This window comes from Moschus berezovskii, chromosome 4 (genome assembly GCF_049115385.1).
Source record: "Moschus berezovskii isolate FMDL1 chromosome 4, NW_MosBer_1.0, whole genome shotgun sequence".
NCBI lineage: Eukaryota > Metazoa > Chordata > Mammalia > Artiodactyla > Moschidae > Moschus > Moschus berezovskii.
In genome coordinates this window covers 112,697,759-112,717,746 of record NC_142463.1, presented here as the reverse complement: position 1 = coordinate 112,717,746, position 19,988 = coordinate 112,697,759, and the positions used below count along the sequence as shown (strand labels likewise).

General features: G+C 52.8%; 1 protein-coding gene across 2 annotated transcripts in view; it reads right to left on the bottom strand.

Annotated features, from left to right (window-relative positions):
- KIRREL1 (kirre like nephrin family adhesion molecule 1) overlaps nucleotides 1–19,741 on the bottom strand; it is a 104,554-nt gene extending 84,813 nt beyond the window's left edge. Inside the window, exon 1 of one of the 2 annotated variants that reach the window (XM_055401732.2) lies at nucleotides 19,454–19,741. In XM_055401732.2, coding sequence (XP_055257707.2) covers nucleotides 19,454–19,505 — 52 coding nt within the window. In that variant the 5' untranslated portion in view covers nucleotides 19,506–19,741. The remainder of the gene's footprint in view (nucleotides 1–19,453) is intronic. The other variant, XM_055401733.2, reaches the window with a different exon arrangement.
- Between the last annotated feature and the right edge of the window lie 247 nt (nucleotides 19,742–19,988).

Sequence of the window (19,988 nt, the reverse complement as noted above, 5' to 3'; positions counted from 1 at the left end):
CCTGCCCTTTTGCTCAGAAGCTCAAGAGTATTTCCGGGGCCTCGTCTGCATCATCTGTGAGTGCCAAATCACTTCAGCCGCGTGCAACTCTTTGCAACGCTATGGGCTGTAGCCCGCCAGGCTCCTCTGTCCATGGGATTCTCCAGGCAAGAATACTGGAGTGGGTTGCCATGCCCTCCTCCAGGGGATCTTCCCGACCCAGGGATTGAACTTGTGTCTCTTATGTCTCCTGCATTGGCAGGAGGGTTCTTTACCACTAATACCACCTGGGAAACTAGTGACTCCTTGTTTTATAGTTGAATAAACCGAGGCTCCAAAATAGCATATCACTTGCCCAAGAAGAGTCAGGATGAAAATCCAGGTCACCCAATCTTAAGATCAGCTCAAATATACCCTCGAGCTCTCGATGTCTACAGTCCTGTTGGGGGAAGGCAGTGGGAGGTGCATTACAAGAAACAAAGTCAGAGATCCCAGTCTGAGGGAAAGAGGACGTGTAAAAGTGGGAGAAACACCTAGTGGTCAGGAGAAAGGAAAGAGCTGCCTCCAGATGGTGAAGGAGATAGTGGAGGAGAGGGCGGGCGCTCAGAAAGAAGCAAGATGCTGAGCACACAGGGAGGGGCCAGGCTAGGAAAGGAGGAGGCCCTGGGGGCTCAGATGGTGAAGAATCTGCCTGCAGTGCAGGAGACCTGGGTTCAATCCCTGGGTCAGGAAGATCCCCCGGAGAAGGGAATGGGTACCCACTCTGGTATTCTTGCTTGGAACATCCTATGGCCAGGGAAGCCTGGTGGGCTACGATCCATGAGGTCGCAAAGAGTCAAACGTGACTGAGCGACTAACACTTTTCTGAAACCTCGGGTGGCTTCTCTTCATGCCTCGCCACCTACCAGCTGGCTAGGCTGTCAAGATATCCAGATCCTTAAAACAATCCTGTCCCTCTGGCTGGGGAACGAGAAGAACTTAGAATCTGTGACCCGCCACCCAAATCCCCAACCCCAGTGTCAAGGGGCTTCACTTGCTGCTTTTCCTAACAACCAGCCCCAGCCCTGAGGGAGGGGGCAAGAAGAAAGGACAGGCCTTGAGACCGAAGCACCCAACACAGCACACAGCACACAGGAGGCACCGGGACCTGCCAGGCTCCCTCCCAGCTTCCCAGTTCCTCCTGGAGATTCTTCCAGGCTCAGCTCCTCTCTTCAAATCCATTCTACAAATGAGGAAAACAGGCCCAGAAGCTTCTCTGGGGGCCCTGACCCTCACTGAGAAGGCCCAGGCATGACTTATGAAAGAGGCTGGGGTTTGTTGTTTGTTATTTTTGTTTTGTTTTGAACAAAACAGAATCCAGGGCCTTGGGGAACTTGCAATCTGGTAGAAAACTGAAAGGTCAGTGCTTTAAAACTGAGTATAAACTGAGCCTGTGAAATGAGATAAAGGGAGGGTTAGTCAGAAAAGGCCCTTGGAGGAGGTAACTCTTTTGAGAATCAGATGCGGGAGGTGGAGGGTGAGGATGGAGCTTACATAGCACAGGCTTTAGGTCTTTACAGACTGAAATTCCTGGGCTCTGGCTCCTAGGAGAGGGCCCTGGTTTTCATTTTTTCCCTTCCCCCCACAGCTCAGCTCTGGTCGGCCTCTGAGATGATTAAAACCAAAAGAATTTTAAATGCCTGGAATTCACTTTTCACCACTGATGCCATTTGCTTATTTTTTCTCTCTCCCCTCCCTTCTTATAATTTCTCCTCTTGGGAGAGCTATCTGTTTGCCTCACTCTTTTCTTCTGGCTGAATTTGCTCCACGATGATCCCCAGTACCGACCAGTTGACTTTGTTTTCATTGTGGGGAGGAGGAGAGAGGGGGTAGGGTGTCTCAGGCAGAGGGGAGGGAAGGGGGGAGGGTGGAGGGGCCTTGATCTTGCTGGCGAAAGTTCCCAGAAAAAGAAAGAAGAAATAGCTTTCAGAGAAAGAAATCCGCCAAATGTTTATGTTCCCACAAGACTCTGCGAAACCTTTTCATAGACCAAAGCTAAAGTTGAGGGTGAGATCAGAGTTCCTTGTTTCTTAAGGAACAAACTGTTATCAACAGGCACACAGGCACCCACATCCGTGATCCAGGGTCCCCAACCTTCCCAGAGCAGGCTGGATCATCTCCATTCCCAGGACAGCAGATTCCATGTGTGTGTGTGTGTGTGTGCATGCACGCGCGTGTGTATGTGTGTGTTTGCAGGGAGAAGGGTACTTCTGCTGTCCTTACCCAGAGTCCAGACCAGATCTGAAAAATGTATAAAAAGTTTGCACCCACCCTGGTTCCTAAACAAACAATGCTTCTCCGAGGGGCACCCCAACTCTGGCTCTCTGAAATCAATACTTCTGGTTTTGGCTCAAAAACCAAATCAGAGAGATCCAGGGCCTCATTCAGGAAGAACCAGTCCTTTATGTGAACTCCCCCCGGATGGCAAAGAGTCAGAAAACGGTACAGCCAGAATCTTGGAGATTACTACCCTTCTCATTTTATGATAAGAAAACAGGCTCACGTCACTGCATAAGGCACACTTCCCAACAAGCACTCGCAATTCTGCGCCCCTTCCATACTGCCTCCTGAATGTAGACTTTCCTGCCATAGTGCCTGGGAAACCAGGAGCCGAGACAGAAGCTACAAACCACCTGAGTGAGACTGGACACATTGAACCCTCTGGCACGGGGGCTCTGCTGCAGGTGCAGTGGGCCGTCTGAGGCGTGGAGGTCAGCAAAGGGAGAATGTCAACCCTGCCTGGAGCTGGATGCCAATAAGCTCTGAGCTGGAAGCAGCCCTTGCCGAAACAGACAACTTATTTGTGAAAAGAAAAATTGCACCCGGACAGAGTGACCTGGGCTGTCAAGGCGCAACAGCACATCCCAGAAGAGGCACAGTGTACAAACTTTGTTCCCTCCCTTACTGAGAGAGGTGAACAAAAGCACTCTCCCTCCCTCATCAGCTTTTTTAAAAATTAACTTGTTTGATGTGGTTTCTAGGGTCATGGGCTAGGTGCTTCCATGTGCAGTGGTAATAACAATAGGAATAGGAATAGCGATCACAGCTCCCATTTTTTAAGCACCTGTCATAAGCCAGGAACTCTGTTTACATACACCATCTGCAGTCTTTCCAAGATTCCCGTTGACCAACAAAGAAACTGAGACTCAGACTTTATGACAATTCCAAGGTCCCATGGCTCGTTAATGGCAAAAAGGTCGATAGGGTCCAGTTCTTTTCTTTCTCAAGACCAAGCACTGTGCTAGGGTGAAGAAAGAAAATTCAATACGGAGAGCGAAAGAGTGGACGTCCCCCACTGTCCACCTCAGAGCAGCAGCCCCGCCCTCAGAGACGAGAAGAACAGCAGTGGGAACAGTGGTGAGCTGCCAGACTGCGCCCAACCCTCTGAGTAAACGCCACTGTCTCTCGGTCTTCTCACATGCATCTCTGGACACCCTCCTCTCTGTTTATCTTCAGGCTGGAAGCCCAAGGAAAGCCCCCGGGTTTGTGGTTGTGCCGGGGCTGTGGGCCCAGCAGGAACAGTGCTCTCTCACTCCCTTACCTCTGCTTCCTGGGCCACAGCTTTCCTCATCTCCGAAATGGAGCATATTGTCAGCTCCTGGCACAGCACCTGCAAGTGTAAGTCTAAGTGCTAGGCCTTCCCCCTCTGCATCCAGTCGCCATCAGGGAGTGGTTATTCCCTGAGTGGGCTTCCCAGGTGGCGCTATTGGTAAAGAACCAATGCCAGCCCGGGAGACTCAAGGGAGGCAGGTTCGATCCCTGGGTCGGGAAGATCCCCTGGAGGAGGGCATAGCAACCCACTCCAGTACTCTCACCTGGAGAATCCCACGGACAGAGGAGCCTCACGGGCTACGGTCCATAGGGTTGCAGAGTTGGACACAACTGAAGCGACTCAGCACACACGGCCATGGGATTCAGCTCCAGAGTGTGTGTCCTGCTCTCCTCAGAAAATGTTCCCAGGCCAACTCCTGGGTCCTAAATGGGTGGTGGCCCTGCCCTTTCTTTCCCTGTCATCCTTTCTCACCCCTGCAGACTTCATTTCCCAGCATAGGGTCGATGAACTTCACTGGGACCATCTCTTGCTCCTCATCAAGTGTTCTGGTCACCAGCCTACACACACCTCCTGCTGTATCCCACCCTACCTCATCCCCCCCACAACCAGGGAGGCCAAGGGAGCCAGCGATGTGCAGCTCTGGCCGCACCAGCTCTGATGGACCCGGTAGAGCCTCCCCCGGGGAGCATGACCATCCTCCCTGACCACCACCAGCAGAGCCTCCACCAGCCTACTGGGGTGACCAGGGGTTCTGGGCCCGTGCTCCGCACAGCACTCCACGCACCCCCTCAGTGCTGCTGCCTGACGTCCCTCTCTGCCCCTCCCTTGGTCTCGGCACCGCCGCCAGCTGCCCCCACCTCCCTCCAGCATCTCTCTTCCCACTCTCCCCTCTCTCCCGCTTCCTCCCCTCCCCCCTCTGCTGCGGGCTTGGAGCAGGAGGTTATGAAAATGAGCTGCGTGCCCAGGAGACTGTAATTATCTGCTAAGTGTGAAAGCCAGAGTGATTAATTAAGAGATAATAAAAAGAAAAGGAGGGCGAGAGGGGGGCCTCACGGCTTTGCTTTGATGATAGAACCTGAGGTGAGCCAAGCAATTAGGGGAATCTTTATCGAGAGTTAGCTATAATCCACAAATTATCAAGCACCAAATGCTCCAGGAGCAGGACACATTTCACTCCTGCCGAGTGACAGACCAACAGACAGGGAAGGACAGCGGGAGGAAGGGGCCCGGGGAGCATCCAGCTGGGGGCAGGGAGAGGCCCGGCGCAGTGGAGCGCGCGTCTGTGCTGGTGGACAGATTGTCCCGTGCCAGGCCACCGGGCAGCACTTCCAGGCCCTCGGGCCATGGCTACCCTTGAAACAGGGTAGCAGCTCCTGACAAAGACAGGCTGCCCCCGAGGCAGGCTCCACAGCAGAGCCAACTCAGAACACCCCCACTGGCTCCTCCAGAAGGACCAGAGGGTCAGGCGCCTGTCTCCCCCCAGACATGTCAGCTCCTCCTCTTGGAGGACTCACATTCTCCCCTGTCCTCAAGGGACCAGGAGCTGCTGTAACACCATTCCTCTCCCCGCCTTGGCATGTGGGAGTATGTCACGCGGCCGGTGCGAATGCTGCAGGGGCCACAACTTGACAAGGCGACACCACAGCTCACAGCTCCCGGAGCCAGCAGCCCACAGGGCCCTAGCTGGACAGCCCTCTCCCACCCGGCTCCCGCTCTTCTCCCACCCCACCCTCCTATAAGAACAGTCTCTTCTTTCCCACTGGGTCCTGTCCTACCAGTCCTTCCCACTGGGGTCTATTTTTCTTTCTTACCAGTCCTTCCCACTGGGGTCTATTTTTCTTTCTTGTCCCCTCCTGGAAACCTTCCCTAACTGATGCCACAGCTCCAGTATCTCTTTCCATCTTCTCCTGTGCAAATGTGCAACAGGGTTCAAAATGCCCCCCTTATTTAGATGATCTTCATGTGTGTTTAGACCCTGAGGAAGATGGCAACCTGTCTCCTCTATTACAACTAGCTAACTGACAGCAGAAACCAAGCCTCCGCCCTCAAGTTCAAGCTTAGGGCTAAGAGTTTGCACTGATCTAATACAGTCTGGTATCCTAGTCCATACTCCATCAGATTAGTAGATCTCCAAAGGCAGACACCCTATCCCTTTCTTTCTCCGCCAACACTGATGTCACTTGGGATCCACCCTGTCCACCCAGGCATGGATGGCTCAGTTGAGGACATCCCTGTGTGGCTTTCCTGGTAGCTCAGTGGTAAAGAACCCGCCTGCAATGCAGGAGACACAGGTTCCATCCCTGAGTTGGGAAGATGCCCTGGAGGAGGGCATGGCAACCCATTCCAGTATTCTTGCCTGGAGAATCCCATGGACAGGGGAGCCTCATGGTTACAGTCCATAGAGTCGCAAAGAGTCAGACACGACTGAAGCAACCTAGCACGCACACACACCCACAATATGTGATTCCCAAAAGGAAGATATTCCTGCTCTGAAGCTAGATCAGGTCCTGACTGTGGCCTAGGCTCACCTCTGCCATCTCCCCTGCAGGACCCACTCTCCTCCAGGTACCCGGTGCGACCCCAGATGCCAGAGCTTCTCTCAGCCTGGCCCCCGAGAGGGGAGGAGGAGGGTCCCTCAAGCCATCCACCAGAGACAATGGCCTGGTGAAGGACACCAGAGTCCAACAGCCTCCAGCTGCTCTGAGCCACTGAGAAGGGGAAACTGGACAAAGAAGGGCATGGTGACTCTGCCGGGTTCCTGGGAACACTACTGTTCTGGCCCTGACTGGGGACACTGGGAAGATAGTCTTGGCGGATTGCTGGAAAGTAGACCTGCTCTCTAAAGAGACAACCTGCTCGACCTCAACTGAGGCCTCAAAGACAGTGTCACCTCTGACCTCTCTAGGCCTGCTTCTCTATCACAGGAAACTCTGCCTTGCACTGAGAGAAAAATGACCCTTTTAGGGGAAATGTTATTTTTCCAGACATAAAGAATACTGGACTCTTACGCAGTTATAGTCTCAAATAAGACAGTTTTTTTCTTTTTTTTCCATGGAAGAGCAGGAAGGATTGGGGTTAGACACAAAGAAGAACTTTCTGCTTGCCAGGGATTAATTGACATGAAGGTGAGCAGGCAAAGAGAGCAAATGAAATTCCCTTCTCTTCAGAAAAAGGACAAACACGGATGCATCCAGGTTGATTCAAGTTAGTCCTGCCTAAAGAGAGAGATCTTGAGAGTCCAAAGGTGTTCAGATTCTTCCAGAATCATCTCTCCACCTTCATTCCTGACCCTAGGATCTATGTTCTAGGAAGCCCATTCTGACCGACCCTACCTCCTTCTTTGTTTACTCTGAAACTCCTCCGGATGGATGTGTGTAGTTTGCACTTGGAGATGGCTGAAAGTGTAGTCAGCTTTCTGGGGGTTCTTCCTTCCCGTAGTGGACAAGATTCCCTAGGTATACGGAACAAACTTTTCCCATTTTATCAGAAAACTCTGAGGGCAAAGGCGCTCTTCTCTGGCCTGTGGACGTTCCTTGACAACCTGAGGCTCTGCACCCAGATCACGAAGGGAGGGAGAGATTGAGTTAGCTCATGTTGCCTGAACAACCATTAGGCCTACCATGAGTGTGAGAAAATGACCTGCCGAGGGGTGGTCCTCCATTCCTCCCTGAAAACCATGACCCCAAGTAGGTCTACGATCCACCTTCCTTCCCAGATCTCACCTTGCTCATGATCAAACTTTCAAGCCAAAGCCAACAAGGCCTAGGACCTGGCTAGCAGCTCAGTCAAAATGTTTTTCCCCCAAAAACCCCACCAAATGAGAGCTGGGTTATGAGGAGTCATTCTTCTCATTTAAAAAAAGAAGGGAGAAGGCTGGCTGAGGACTGACTGGCTCAGGCATGGAGGCATGTCTCCACCAACATACTGGCTGGTTGCTTTTCAACTCTGCAGCCGGCAGCTGTTGGCATGAGCGTACACTTGGTGGGGTGGCATAGAGGTGGCTGGGGGGCGTGGGAGGTGGTGGGAATAAGGCTGGGCAGGTCAGGCCTGGGGCCGAAGATGGGCAGGCCGGCACCCACTGCCCCTTCTCCTCTCGCACAGCCTGCTTCTCTAAAACAAACATATCGACGGTCCTGAATCAATGACCCATCCAGGTTCTGTTACACAACCAAGCCGGCTGAAAAGTGAATGCAGGTAAATGAATTCTATTTTTTCTTGCTTCCCATTAGAACGTCGAAGCTGTATTTCCCTAGACAAAACACATCCTCTAACACTTCAGAGTGTGATCCAAGGGCCAGCAGCATTGGCATCACCTGGGAGCCTGATGCCAACACAGAAATCCTGCCTGACCCCAGATCTTCTGAATCAGAATCTGCACTTTTTAACCAGATTCCCTAGGTGCTTCACAAGCATGTTCAAGTTTGAGAATCACTGTTCTAACATACTGAGTTGAAACCTTGTGGAGAGATAGGGATTTAAACCTAAACTGTCTGGTCCTGCCTACTGTGCATTGCCCAAGGAGTGCTTCCCTAGGGCTTCAAGTAAAGGTAAATGGTTGCTATCACTCCATTTAACAGATGAGGAAACTAAAGCTCACACAGATGAAGAGCCCACTGAATCTTCAGAGCCAGGATCAGACCTAATTCTAAAGCCGGGTGCTTTCTCTTTGCTGCCATCTCAAAGCTCCCGCCGCATGGCACTCCAGAGACCATAAATTCAGGATTACCAACATCACTGGCATGGTTCACATAGACTTATCTGTATTTGCACCATTATTTGTCCTTCATTCATCCTACTGATCTGCCTTGGACTATGAGCTGTAAATAAGCAGGCACTGTGCAATATGATTTACTGAAAACCGACCGTGTTCCAAATACTGTTCCTTGACATAGATGCCTTCATTCAATCCTCACAGCAACCTTCTAAGGTAGGTCTTATTGTCTCCATTTTATAGATGAGAAAACTGAGGCTCCAGTGAAATGACCTGGTCCTGCTCACACAGGTGGCAGCCTCTCTGGCTTTCCCATAGGCCCTCTGGTCAGGAGGTCCCAGGGCACTTGGGGGGGTTATCCAATTCCAAGGGTGTGCTGAAAGAGACCAGTCTTAGGACACGACCCTGGTATGAAAGCAAAGGCAACATGCACAAACCAAATCCCTTAGATATGGGCTTTACGGGCTCCTCTCTCAATTTTCTGCACAAATGGAGAGCAGCAGCAGTGCAGATAATCCAGAAGTCATTTCAACTTGCTTTGCAGTGCATTAAGATTCTTTTTCTTTTTTTTTGCCAAGTCAGATTTTCCCTTCTAATTATATTTGGCTCAAACTGACATTAAAATGAATTTGTATTCTCACTTCACTGACGGCCTGGTGAGGGAAGAAGTCCCAGATGTGTGCAGGGTGATAGGCACATCAGTGTGGAATCAAACATCATCCAGGCAGTAGCCGACTGGGGACGGAGGCTGGAGAGCTGTCAGCGCTGGCAGCAGGATTATGTGCATGGAGAGGTGGTGGGCAAAGATGGAGCGGGTTTCAGGGGCTTCTGGGAGTCCCCGCAAACCATCCCCACAGTGCGGTCAAGCTGATAGGTTTCCAAGGAGGTAGGGGCTGAGGCACAGAGCAGCACACAGGGTTTGAGGTCAATTGCTCAGGGGCTGGGATGAAAACCCAGGAGTCCACTGGATGACGAGGGAATCACAATGAAGAAAACCCCAACTTCTCTCTGGGACGTCACCTGACCAGTCTGCCTGCTCCCTTGTCTCTCTCTCTCTGCCCCCATCTGCCCATCTCAGCTTCTTTCCTTTTAATAACCTCCCAGTTAAGTGAATCGAATGGGAAGAAGCAGTTAAAAGCACCTCATGGCTTGACAATGCTGGGTAATGGAGCGAGCAGGGCCCCAGGCTGTTCCTGGGAGAATTCAGGAAGGGGGGGGGGAAACTCAACCAAGGACAAAGTTAATTTAGAAATCAGCTCAGTAGGGTGGGAGTAGGGATAGGGAAGAGGGAACTGGACACAAGAGGTTGGGAGATCTGGGGAAAGCACGCTTTATATAAACTGCCTTTGTTCCTGGAAATCATAATCCTTGGGAGGGACCTCGCTCACTCCTTCGGATTCCTCAGCTCCTTCCATCCGGAGCAGGGGGCACAATCAGGGATTGTCCGGAGCCGGGATATCTTGAGCAGCGCTGCATTCCAGAGGCTCCAGCCGCAGCCCCGGCCTCACATCTGTGGCTGTGCCCTCCCCCTGCCAGGCGGCCTCTTCCACTCCCCCTCTCCGATAGCCAGACTTCAGCATTTTTCACATACCTCTCTTCTAGCGTTTATCTTATAGTATTGTCAATATGTGTTTATACTCCCATCTCACACCAGCCCCAGAGTGGCTCAAGGACAAGGACCAAATCACACTTACCTTTGGCTCTCTGGTGCCTACATGCATGCCCAGCCCAGCTCAGCTATTAAAAACACACCAGCTTAGTGGGACACTGGCACTCACCCCTATGGCTCACTCCCATGGTGGGAATCTTCTTCAAAGGTTTTCATTTGAAAAGCCAGAGCCAGCTTCCTTGAAGAGGTTTGAAGAATCTCCTAGGCTCAGCCCCCAAATGCACACACATCTCTGGCCACTGACCAGAGGAAATGACCCAGGATTGACCCTGCAGGGACTAAATAAATCCAGATTGGCCGTCTGATGAAACCAGGTGGTTCCCCTAGAGTCTGGACAGTGCAGACCCGGCCCAGGCTCCCAGAGAACCTAGGTATCCACCAAGCTGCTCTGCCTCCAGGCATCTTTATCTTATTAGACCTGAGGATTTGAAGAGAAAAAACATCTCATCATTTCAAGCCTCCCCAATTCTGGTCACAGACCTGAGACTTCCCAAGGCGAACTGATTTTCTCCCAAGTTTTTCTGCTCACTTCTACCCAGTCAAACCCCATCTGCCCATTTCATTAATGGCAAGCCACTCCAGTACTCTTGCCTAGAAAATCCCATGGATGGAGGAGCCTGGTAGGCTGCAGTCCGTGGGGTCGCTAAAGGTCGGACACGACTGAGCGACTTCACTTTCACACGTTGGAGAAGGAAATGGCAACCCACTCCAGTGTTCTTGCCTGGAGAATCCCAGGGACGGGGGAGCCTGGTGGGCTTCCGTCTATGGGGTCACACAGAGTCGGACACGACTGAAGTGACTTAGCAGCAGCAGCAGCAGCAGTGCCATCTTAAGGGGCTGTAAACCTCAACAGTGAGCTTCCCAGGTGGCACTAGTGGTAAAGAATCCTCCTGCCCATGCAGGAGACGCAAGAGATGGGTGTTTGAGCCCTGGCTCGGGAAGAACCCCTGAAGGAGGGCATGGCAACTCACTCCAGTATTCTTGCCTGGAGAATCCCGCAGACAGAGGAGCCTGGCGGGCTACAGTCCACGGACAAAGAGTCGGACATGGCTGAGGGACTGAGCACACACACACACAAACCTCTATGGTGGCTCCAGCAGATGAGGAGTTTAAGAGGACGGGAGGGTTTGGTGAAGAATGAAGTAGGGATCACAAAGCTTTTAACACTTCCTTCGCTTTAAAAACAGAAATGTCCGTCTCTTCCTTCTTACAGGAGGGTCTCAGGCCTGGCATTTCCAGGCCTTTTTGGGTCAGGCCCCAGACTACTGTTCTGGATCACCTCCATTATTTCTCCCTAACCCAAATCCTCAGCTGCCACCAGCCTCAACGGACCCTGCACATTCTGCAGCCACACCTTGACTCGGGAAGTTCAGTGGCCTGGTAATGCTCTCCCTCTTCCTGCCCCATCCACATCCTGTCCATCCTTAGACCCGCTTCCTTCGTGGAGCCTTTCCTGGCCTCTTCAGCCCACAGCAAGCTCCCCAGCTCTGACTGCGCACACTGCTCTCCTGGCGCCAAGTACACCCAGTCTAGCATTACTGGAATCCTTTCATATATATGCACATCTTAGCTTCTTAAAGGGAAAGGATCATATGATATTGTGGGGTTTTTTTTATTCCCCATAATGCCTACATAATGTATGTTTCATATATAGTAATATACATTTGCTGACTTGGAAAGAAACGAATTCTCCCCATTTTATGCAAGAGTAAACTGACACGACAGAAGCTAAGTAATTTGCATCTAAATCACAAAGGGATACGCTTAAAGGCAAAGGTAGTATTTTATTCTTTTGGCAACACTGGTGCCTGGAACACAGTGTAAGCACGCAACACATTTCTGGGGGATAAAGGAAGCAAGTCCGGACTTTCTTCCCGCACAGTGTGGATGGACTCCTCCAACTGCTTCAGAAGGAAAGAAGAGGCAGAGAAGAAAAGCATCACACGGCCAGTTGGGAAGAGGGATGTATGACCCCTAATCTGGCCTGGAGTGGGACAGGCTACAGGGACAGCCCTGCCAGCACAGAGCACGCAGATACCTGCTGTCCCTTGCTGCCTCAAACCCAGTCCCCATGGCCTTCTGGGAGATTCTTCCATCACCTTCCCAGAGTCAGGCCCCTGGAGGAATGAAGCAGCAGCAGCATCTTCTGGGAAACTAATGGAATTTGCTAGGGAGTACTACAGAGTTCCACCCTGGATTTAAGACCCTGAATCCTGAGGAAGCTGGCTGGCTACAAGGCCCATTTATTTCAATATGATCCCAATTTTGTTAAATGGACTCAAGGAGGGCACAGAGGAATGAGGCTTCAGCTCCCTGAGACTACAGAGGTTAATAAAAGTTGCTGGAGAAATTAAATGTGGAGGGGGAGAAACTGGGAGCTTGGAGGGAGTTGATGCAGGGTGGGGGAGAGCAGGATGGAAAAAGAAAAATGCGATCTTCAGCAAAAAAGAAAGTCAGCTTTCATCCCGGGAGCTCAAAGAACTCGGTCAGGTTGCACTGTCTGTGAGTCAGTGGGTGGGAAGGTGTAAGAGCTGGGGCTGCAGGCTGGAGAGAGACCAGAATCACACAGTGGGGAACCTGAGGGTTCTAACTTTCTTAACCTTGTAGTGTGTGCATCTTCAGAGCAAGACAAGACAACAACTGGTGCCTTCAAAGACTCTTCAAAGGATGGCTGCCATAGCTGGCAGGGAATGGTACAAGGAAACATGGCAGTGTTCCCCAGCAAATGGATGGACCGAGAGACACAGGCTCACAGGTGTATGGGGGTGAGCAGCGGCTGTGTGTGCAAGCGCACAGGCGCCACGAGGAAGTCTACACGCGTGCCTGCACACACATACTGCAAGGTGAGACCTGCACGCGGCAGCGATGTGGAATGGGTGGGTGTGCCCATCCATCTCCAGGGGCTTCCCTCTGGAATCATTCCTGCCTCCCACTCCAACTTCCCTGCTTGGGATCAGGTCCCGGCTCTCTTAAATATATCATGTTGGCCAATCTGCTTAACGTCTTTCTTTGTTTTTCTCTGTCCACTCACAAAATGGGGATAACTCCTAACAGATTATTGTTGGTACTTAAAAGAAAATTTTTTAAATTTATTTTTATTTTTGGCTGCACCGGGAGGCATGTGGGATCCCAGTTCCCCGATCAGGGATTGAACTAATGCCCCCTGTATTGGGAGCACAGGGTCTTAACCACTAGACCGCCTGGCAAGTCCTTACTGATGGTATTAAACGAGTTACTAATGCATGCAAAACACAAAGTAGGCTCTCCACAAAAGAGAACCAGCTTCTTTCTCACTTAGAATGGACTCATTTTCTTTCCTGACTCCTGAGACAGCCTCTCTTTGACATAACATTTCAGAATTGAGGGCATGGCAGCCTCTTTTTTCTTTCCTGCTGACCACTGCCTGCCGTTCCCCCACCCCCAATCCCAGCCCTTTTCAGGTCAAAGTATCTTCCAGGACAGGGCCAAGTAAAGTGACCTGGAGGCCTTGAGAAGAAACCAGGCAGGAGCTGGTAGGTGGGGAAGGGACACAGCCTTCCCAGCTCTGGACGCATGGACAGGAATGTCCCTATCCTTGGTTGGAAACCATCCCCAAAATTGGGATGATGGAGGCATTTGCCCCTTTCCCGTCCCTCCAGCCCAACTTCCCCTTAGCAAGTCATTTCAACTCTCTAAGACTGTTTTATTCTGTATTAAGTGGGGGAAATAATAACTACACTGCCTGTATCATAGGACAGTTGTAATAAATCTACCAAGTGAGATTGCACATGTGAAAAAGTTGCTAAAATTGGAACACACTATAAATACAGGACTTCCCTGGTGGCTCAGTGGTTAAAAAAAAAAAAAATCCACCTGCCAATGTAGTAGATGCGGCTTTGAACCCTGGGTGGGGAAGATCCCCTGGAGAAGGAAATGGCTACCCACTCCAGTATTCTTGCTTGGGACATCCCGTGGACAGAGGAGCCTGGAAGCTTACAGTCCATGGAGTCACAAAAGTATCCAATGCAACTTAGTGATTAAACAATACAAAGTTAAAAAGGTTCTACAGGTGGGAAGAAGAGATCTGCGGCATTACAAACCTCCTGCTCCTGACAGACAAGCAGTTCCCATGCCCACTAAATAAAACAGACGGTCATCCAAGCAAGACAGCAAGATGCAGGTGGGCTAGGTGTCTCGGCTGAGCCCAGGGGGAGCAGGCTGAGCCAGGTACCAGGAGGAGCCTGTCTGTCACCGTAGGGAACAAGAGCAGGAAGACGCCCTCTTTTCCCCTCCATAGCCACCTCAACCGAAGGGAGGCCACTGCACAGGTGCCTCTGCCCTGGAGGGTGCCCAGGGGACCATGGGCTTTGTAGTAAAACAAAGAGTTTGAATCTGGGATCTAATACTCCAGGGATGGCCTTGAGCAAGTTAATTAAAATTGGCTTTGGTCTCCTCATCCTTAAGATGGGGGTAACATTTCCTTCACAAGGGTGTTGGCACACAGTAGGGATTTGACAAGAAGTCATTTTGATGCTTTGGTTGGGAGACCAACTCTCCTACAGTCACTTTTCCCTACCCTAGGGCGGGCAGAGCCTCCCAAAGCAGATGAGACCACCAGACCCCAGCCTCTGTGTCTGCCAGGAACTGGGCTGAGTTGGAAGCTGACTGTCTTGGTTTTCTCCCTAGGACCCTGCTCAGCACCCCACCCCTCGCATGACTCTCCTCAAGTCAGTCCTGCATGCTGCAGGGGCAGGTTCCATGTCTGCAGCTCACGGACCTGTAAAGGCTGTGTGTAATTTTAGAAATAAACACAAAGTGGCAAACCTTTTCCATTTGCCAAGTAAAGCGCTTTTTACAGGACTTCCCCGGCGGTCCAGGGACTAAGACTTTGTGCTCCCAATGAAAGGGACCTGAGTTCAATCCCAGATCAGGAAACTAGACCCTATTTGTTGCAACTAAGACCCTGCAGCAGTCAAACAAATAAAAAATATAAACAAACAAAAAATTAAAAGTCATTTATGGGCACTGTTATATTACCAAAGGAAAACCCGTTCAACACCCAAAAATGTAGGGCAGAATCTCAGAATAAAATTAGGAATTTGAATGAATTTCCATTTATGAGCACTCTCTCCTTTTTCCTCTGAGTGCTCCTTCAGCTCTGGATCAGGAAGGACCCTATCCTGGCTCAGCATCTGTCCCTGCTGGCATGTGGGATCCCAGTCAAAGGAAGGTGGGGGCAGTATTTGAAGGGAGCTGGTTCCCCAACCATTAATACCATCAAGATACCCAACCTGTCTAAACCTCGATTTCTCAGCCATGAAATGGGGATAATTACAGAGCCAATCTCAGGGGGCTGTTGTACAGATTAAATTAGATAATGCAAATAAAGTAGTTAGCACAAGAGCTTCATAAATGACCTGGATGACTTCCAGACTCTGAAATGCTGCCACCTCAGGGCTAGTGTTCTCATTTCTCATAAGAGATTTGGCTCCTTCTCACTAGAATGCCAACCTCTTCCACTTGGTCCTCTTCTTCCCCAGACCCTTCCTGAGGTCTCCAACCAAGGCTGGTTAGCTTCCCGCTCTGGGTCCTCCACAACCCAGTTCTCTCCACGAGATACAAAGCAGAGGTGCTGGAGCCCAGGACCAAGAAGCTGGGCAGCTGGAGCGAGAAAAGAAGAAGAGAAGGAGGAGCTGGAAAGGAAGCAAACAAGGATGTGGGCCATCCATGTCCAGCCACAAAGTCCTAACAGAAGCACTTCCAGGGCGTGTCTTTCCAGACACTGTTCCATGCACCTTATTTGGATTAACATGTCATTGCCACTCTATGAAATGTTATTTCTATCCTGACCATACAGACGAGCAAACTGAGTCACAGAGAAAGCACACAGCTTGTTCAAGCTGACACAACTATCCAGGGGCCTGGGGGGAAGGGGTTTAGCCAGGGAGCTGGACAACAGGCTGTGATTTAAGCACCATTTAATACCGCCTCCTTCCAACATCTAGCACTCTCATCGAGTCAATCAATTGATCAGATATTTAAGGGCACTTATCGCAAGCTTAGCACCTTGTCAGAAAGTGAAAGGATAAAAGAGAAATGAAGACTTAGTCCCTGAGGATATAAAGCTCTACAGGAGCTCCCATCAGAGCATTTGGTTCTCAGGTCAAGATGGGGCGAGAGCCAGGGACAAGGCTGGCTGCTTCACCCCTACCCCACCAGAGAACCAAGGGCAGAGGAGACAACCAACCATGCAACGTAGGGGCCGGCAGAAGGTGGAAGGCCTAGATACCTTCTCCTCCTCTTCCTGATCCAGTATCTTCTGGGGTCCAGAGCGATAGCTGGAGGTAATGCTAAGCCCTGAAAACTGGGCTTGCACCCTTCTCTTGGGGTCTGAGCAGAAGTCCAATCAAGGTCAAGGAGAGGGACCAGGTATCCTGATTTCTTCCATGTCTTCCCCTGCTCTTTCCCAATCTCAAGATCCTGCTTTGGGTTAGAAATGTGGGCCATGTGAAGTGTGTGTGTTGCGGGGGGTGGGGGGGGGCACAGTGAGAAGGGGGTCCATTCCCAGCTACTCTTCTTTCCAGACTCTTGTTCCCTGTCAGGATGCAGCTATACTCAGGCAGTTGAATACTGGGAATTTAGGAGGCCCTGGGGCCTCTTCCCTTTACTCCTTGCCACCCTGCCAAGTAGTGGCAGGGATGCCCAGGGGACATCTAGGGGCTGCAGGGACACATTTTCCCCCTACCCCCACCTCCACCCTCCCCGGGAGGCAGCTCCCACCCCGAGCCGGCCTGTCATCCCACATTGCTCTGATTAGCTATAATCTTTCTTTTTCAATTTCTCCTCCCCGAGACTGGGGAGCGAGAAAATCTCCCAGAAAATGAATAAATATTTCAATTTTCGGCGCAATCAGTCTGAGGAGCCAGCGCATGATGGAAACGGGGGGAAGGATAATGGTTTTCATTTAGATAAGATACAGAAAATTATTTAGTGAAAAATGAAGATTGATGAAGCCCATTGAAATTCTTTAAAACGCGATTTTTATTTCTCTGCCTAGGCTGAACATTCCCTTCCTCTCTCCTCTCCGCTCCCCTCAATTCAACTGCCTTCTCCTCCCACCTTCTCCGCACTTGCCACCACCCTCCCTCAAGTGCCTGGCGACCCCCCTCAGTCTCTCCTCTCACTGCCCCAGTCCCTGCCTACGACTTCTCTCTAAGGGTGGAGGCTGAGGAGAGAGGTCCTGCCACCGCCACCGTCCCCTTCCTCTCCCGCCCTGTCCCGTGAGCATCCCCGTCTCCCAGGTCCCTACTCCTTCCAACCTTGCCTCCTCCCCAGTCCCTGCTCAGCCTCCCAGGAACACTCAGGAGTGACTTCCTCTCCCCTCTGCTCTATCCTCTCCCTTTTTCTCCCCTTGGTATCCCCCCTCCCACTCCCAAATACTTCTGTACACTTTGATCAGGTCTTGCTTTCACCCCTGCAGGATGGGCGATGGAAGCTCAGCTCACCCCGACTCCTCCCCCGCCAAGACAGAAAGGCACACATCACTCTTCTCTCTGACCATTCTGTCCTGCTTCAGTCCACATGCCTCTCCTGTTTGCGAACTGCTGCTTTTGTTCCTTGAAGCTTGTTCGTATCCACGTTGCTGACACATTAAGGCTGCAGGAAAGGGGCAGACAGATGCTTGCCCCCAACACATACCAGTACTGACCCAGCTGACCCCTCCCTCACCACTGTGGGCCCTCCTCCTCTCCACCCCCCCAGCAGCCTGGCTGAACAAAGTCAGAACTTAAGTCATCTTCCCAACTTTCTGCCAAGTGGCTGGCTTGGCCTGCCAACCCCAGGACCAGGCCTCCTTTCCCCCAGCACCACTTCCACCCCACTCACAGTATGAACGCGGGCCCTACCCAAATGCTAAGTATGCATGTGTGTGAGGGAGGGAGGTGGGAGTCTTAGGGGACATTATTGGAGACCCGCCCCCACCAACTCAGCCAGGCTTTGCCTTCAGAGCCAGGGAGGACCCGGCCAGGAGGAGAGGGGAGGGGTCCAATACAACATCCCACCCCTAAACGCACACCCACCAGGCCAGGAAGGGAAGGGAGAACAGGGCCGTGCCTGAGGGTGCTCTGTGCAGGGTAACTTTCCTCTTCCTAGATCCACCCTCCCAACACCACCCAAGAGGAGACCACCTCCTCCATTTTGTTGCCTGTACATCTCCATAGGTATCTGCCTATAGGAATGTCTGTTCAAGTTTCTTTGTTTGCTGGAGGGTTGGGATTCTCAGAAGGGTTTCTGTGTGCGGGTATGTGTTGTGTCCTTGTAAATGCCCGACTGCATCCATACATGTACTGTGTCTGTGAGTTGTGGTGTGTTTGGGGGCACGATGCCCGCGTGTACCGATACGGGGGAGGAATCTGTCTTCCGCGGATGCGTCAGCGTCTTTGTGTATATGTGTCTGTCTCCGTGCGGGGAATGCTCGCGGGGATGTCTGTCTCAGTAGGTGAATAGTCTGTCTCAGTGTCTAGGACTGGTTTTTGGTGCTTGTATGTCTATTTCTGTGTGTCAGCTCCATCTTGGTGGTGGGGGTGGAGTTGGGGGGGGGGGGCTAGCTCAGCAGGGTTAAGTCTTCCTTAGAGTCAGATCCAAGAGACAAGAATCCACTCAAACAGAGCCCAGTAGGGGCTGAAGTCTGGGCCCTCGGTTTCTTCCGTTCCCCTGCCGCCCCCCAGCCCAGCCTTAGGGTACACTACCATCCTCATCTCTTTCAACCTCTCCCGCATCTCTCAACCTCTCCTCCATCTCCCAGGCTCTTCCCAGCCGGTCCCAAATAGAGCCCCGACATCGGTACTTTTCTGACCCAAGAGGGTGTTAGCCGTCCCCCACTCCCGCCGCCCGCGCAAATGGCCACTTGCATACCCAGCGGGCCCGAAGCTTTGGAACTCCACTGCCGACAGGGAGCCTGGGCGGGCACGGGTTCAAGTCCCCACCAGAGGCCCCAAGGCACCCGTCCCCTCCTCTGGAGGGCAGCCCCAGGCAGTCTGGAGCTGCGGCTCGGACTCAGCCCCGCGAGGGGCTGGGCTGAAGGAGGGCCGGGATTCCCTCAGCTACACCTCCGCGAGCCTGGGTCCCCGCTCTCCGCGCACCTCCGCCCCCCGAATCTGAGCTCCCGCCCTCCTCCCAGCCTTCCCCCCGGCGTCCTGACCCCGGGTCTCGGAGGGTGGAGGCGAGTAGAGCCGCCAGAGGCTCCGGGAGAGACTTTGAGCGGTCGGCTCCCTTTTCCACTCAGGCCCCCGGCCCTCGCGGCGCCGATTCTCGGTTCTCCCGCGCAGCCAGGGGAAGCAACTTGGACAAATCAGCGGAAAACTCCTCCCGGCCAGCCCCCGTTACTCCGCGCGGGGACCCGGCCCCCCTGGCGGCGCCGCGGCCCCCGGGTCCCGGAGCCCCTCGGCGCCGCCCGGGTGGGGCGCACGCCCGGCCCCGGGCAGGGTGGGGGGCGGCGCGGGCGGGGCGGGGTGGGGGCGCCTACCTTGGGAGAAAGTGTCGGAGAGAGTGAGGATCCAGACGAGGAGGCTCAGCATGCTGTCCTTCGCCGCGCGCCCGCCCGCGGCTGGGGCCCGGACTCGGCGAGGGCGCGAGAGGAGCGGGCTGGGAGGAGGGGAGCCGGGAGCCCGCCCCCGCCGCCCGCGCCCGCCCCTGCACACTCGCACGCACACTCACTCGCGCGCACAAACTCACTTCCCTTCCCTGCGCGCCTCTTTCATCTCTCCTTCCTCGCGGTCCCGTCTCTCTCCCCCTCCCTCTCCCTCGCCCCCCTCTCCTTCCCCCTCGCCCTTTTCTGATTTCTCAAGCTTTCTCTCCGCGGGGTCTTTCGCTTGCTGCTCTCCCCTTCTCCGCCTCGTCTTCCTCCCCTCTCTGCCTCGGCCCTCCTCCTGACGTCTGCTCTCCCTCCGACGGCGCCTCCCTCCAGCCCTCCCCCTGCCCCCCAGCGCGCGCGCACGCACACTCACACCCCTCGCTGCTGCTGAGACGGACCGAGCGCCGGGAGAGCGAGCGGCGGAGGG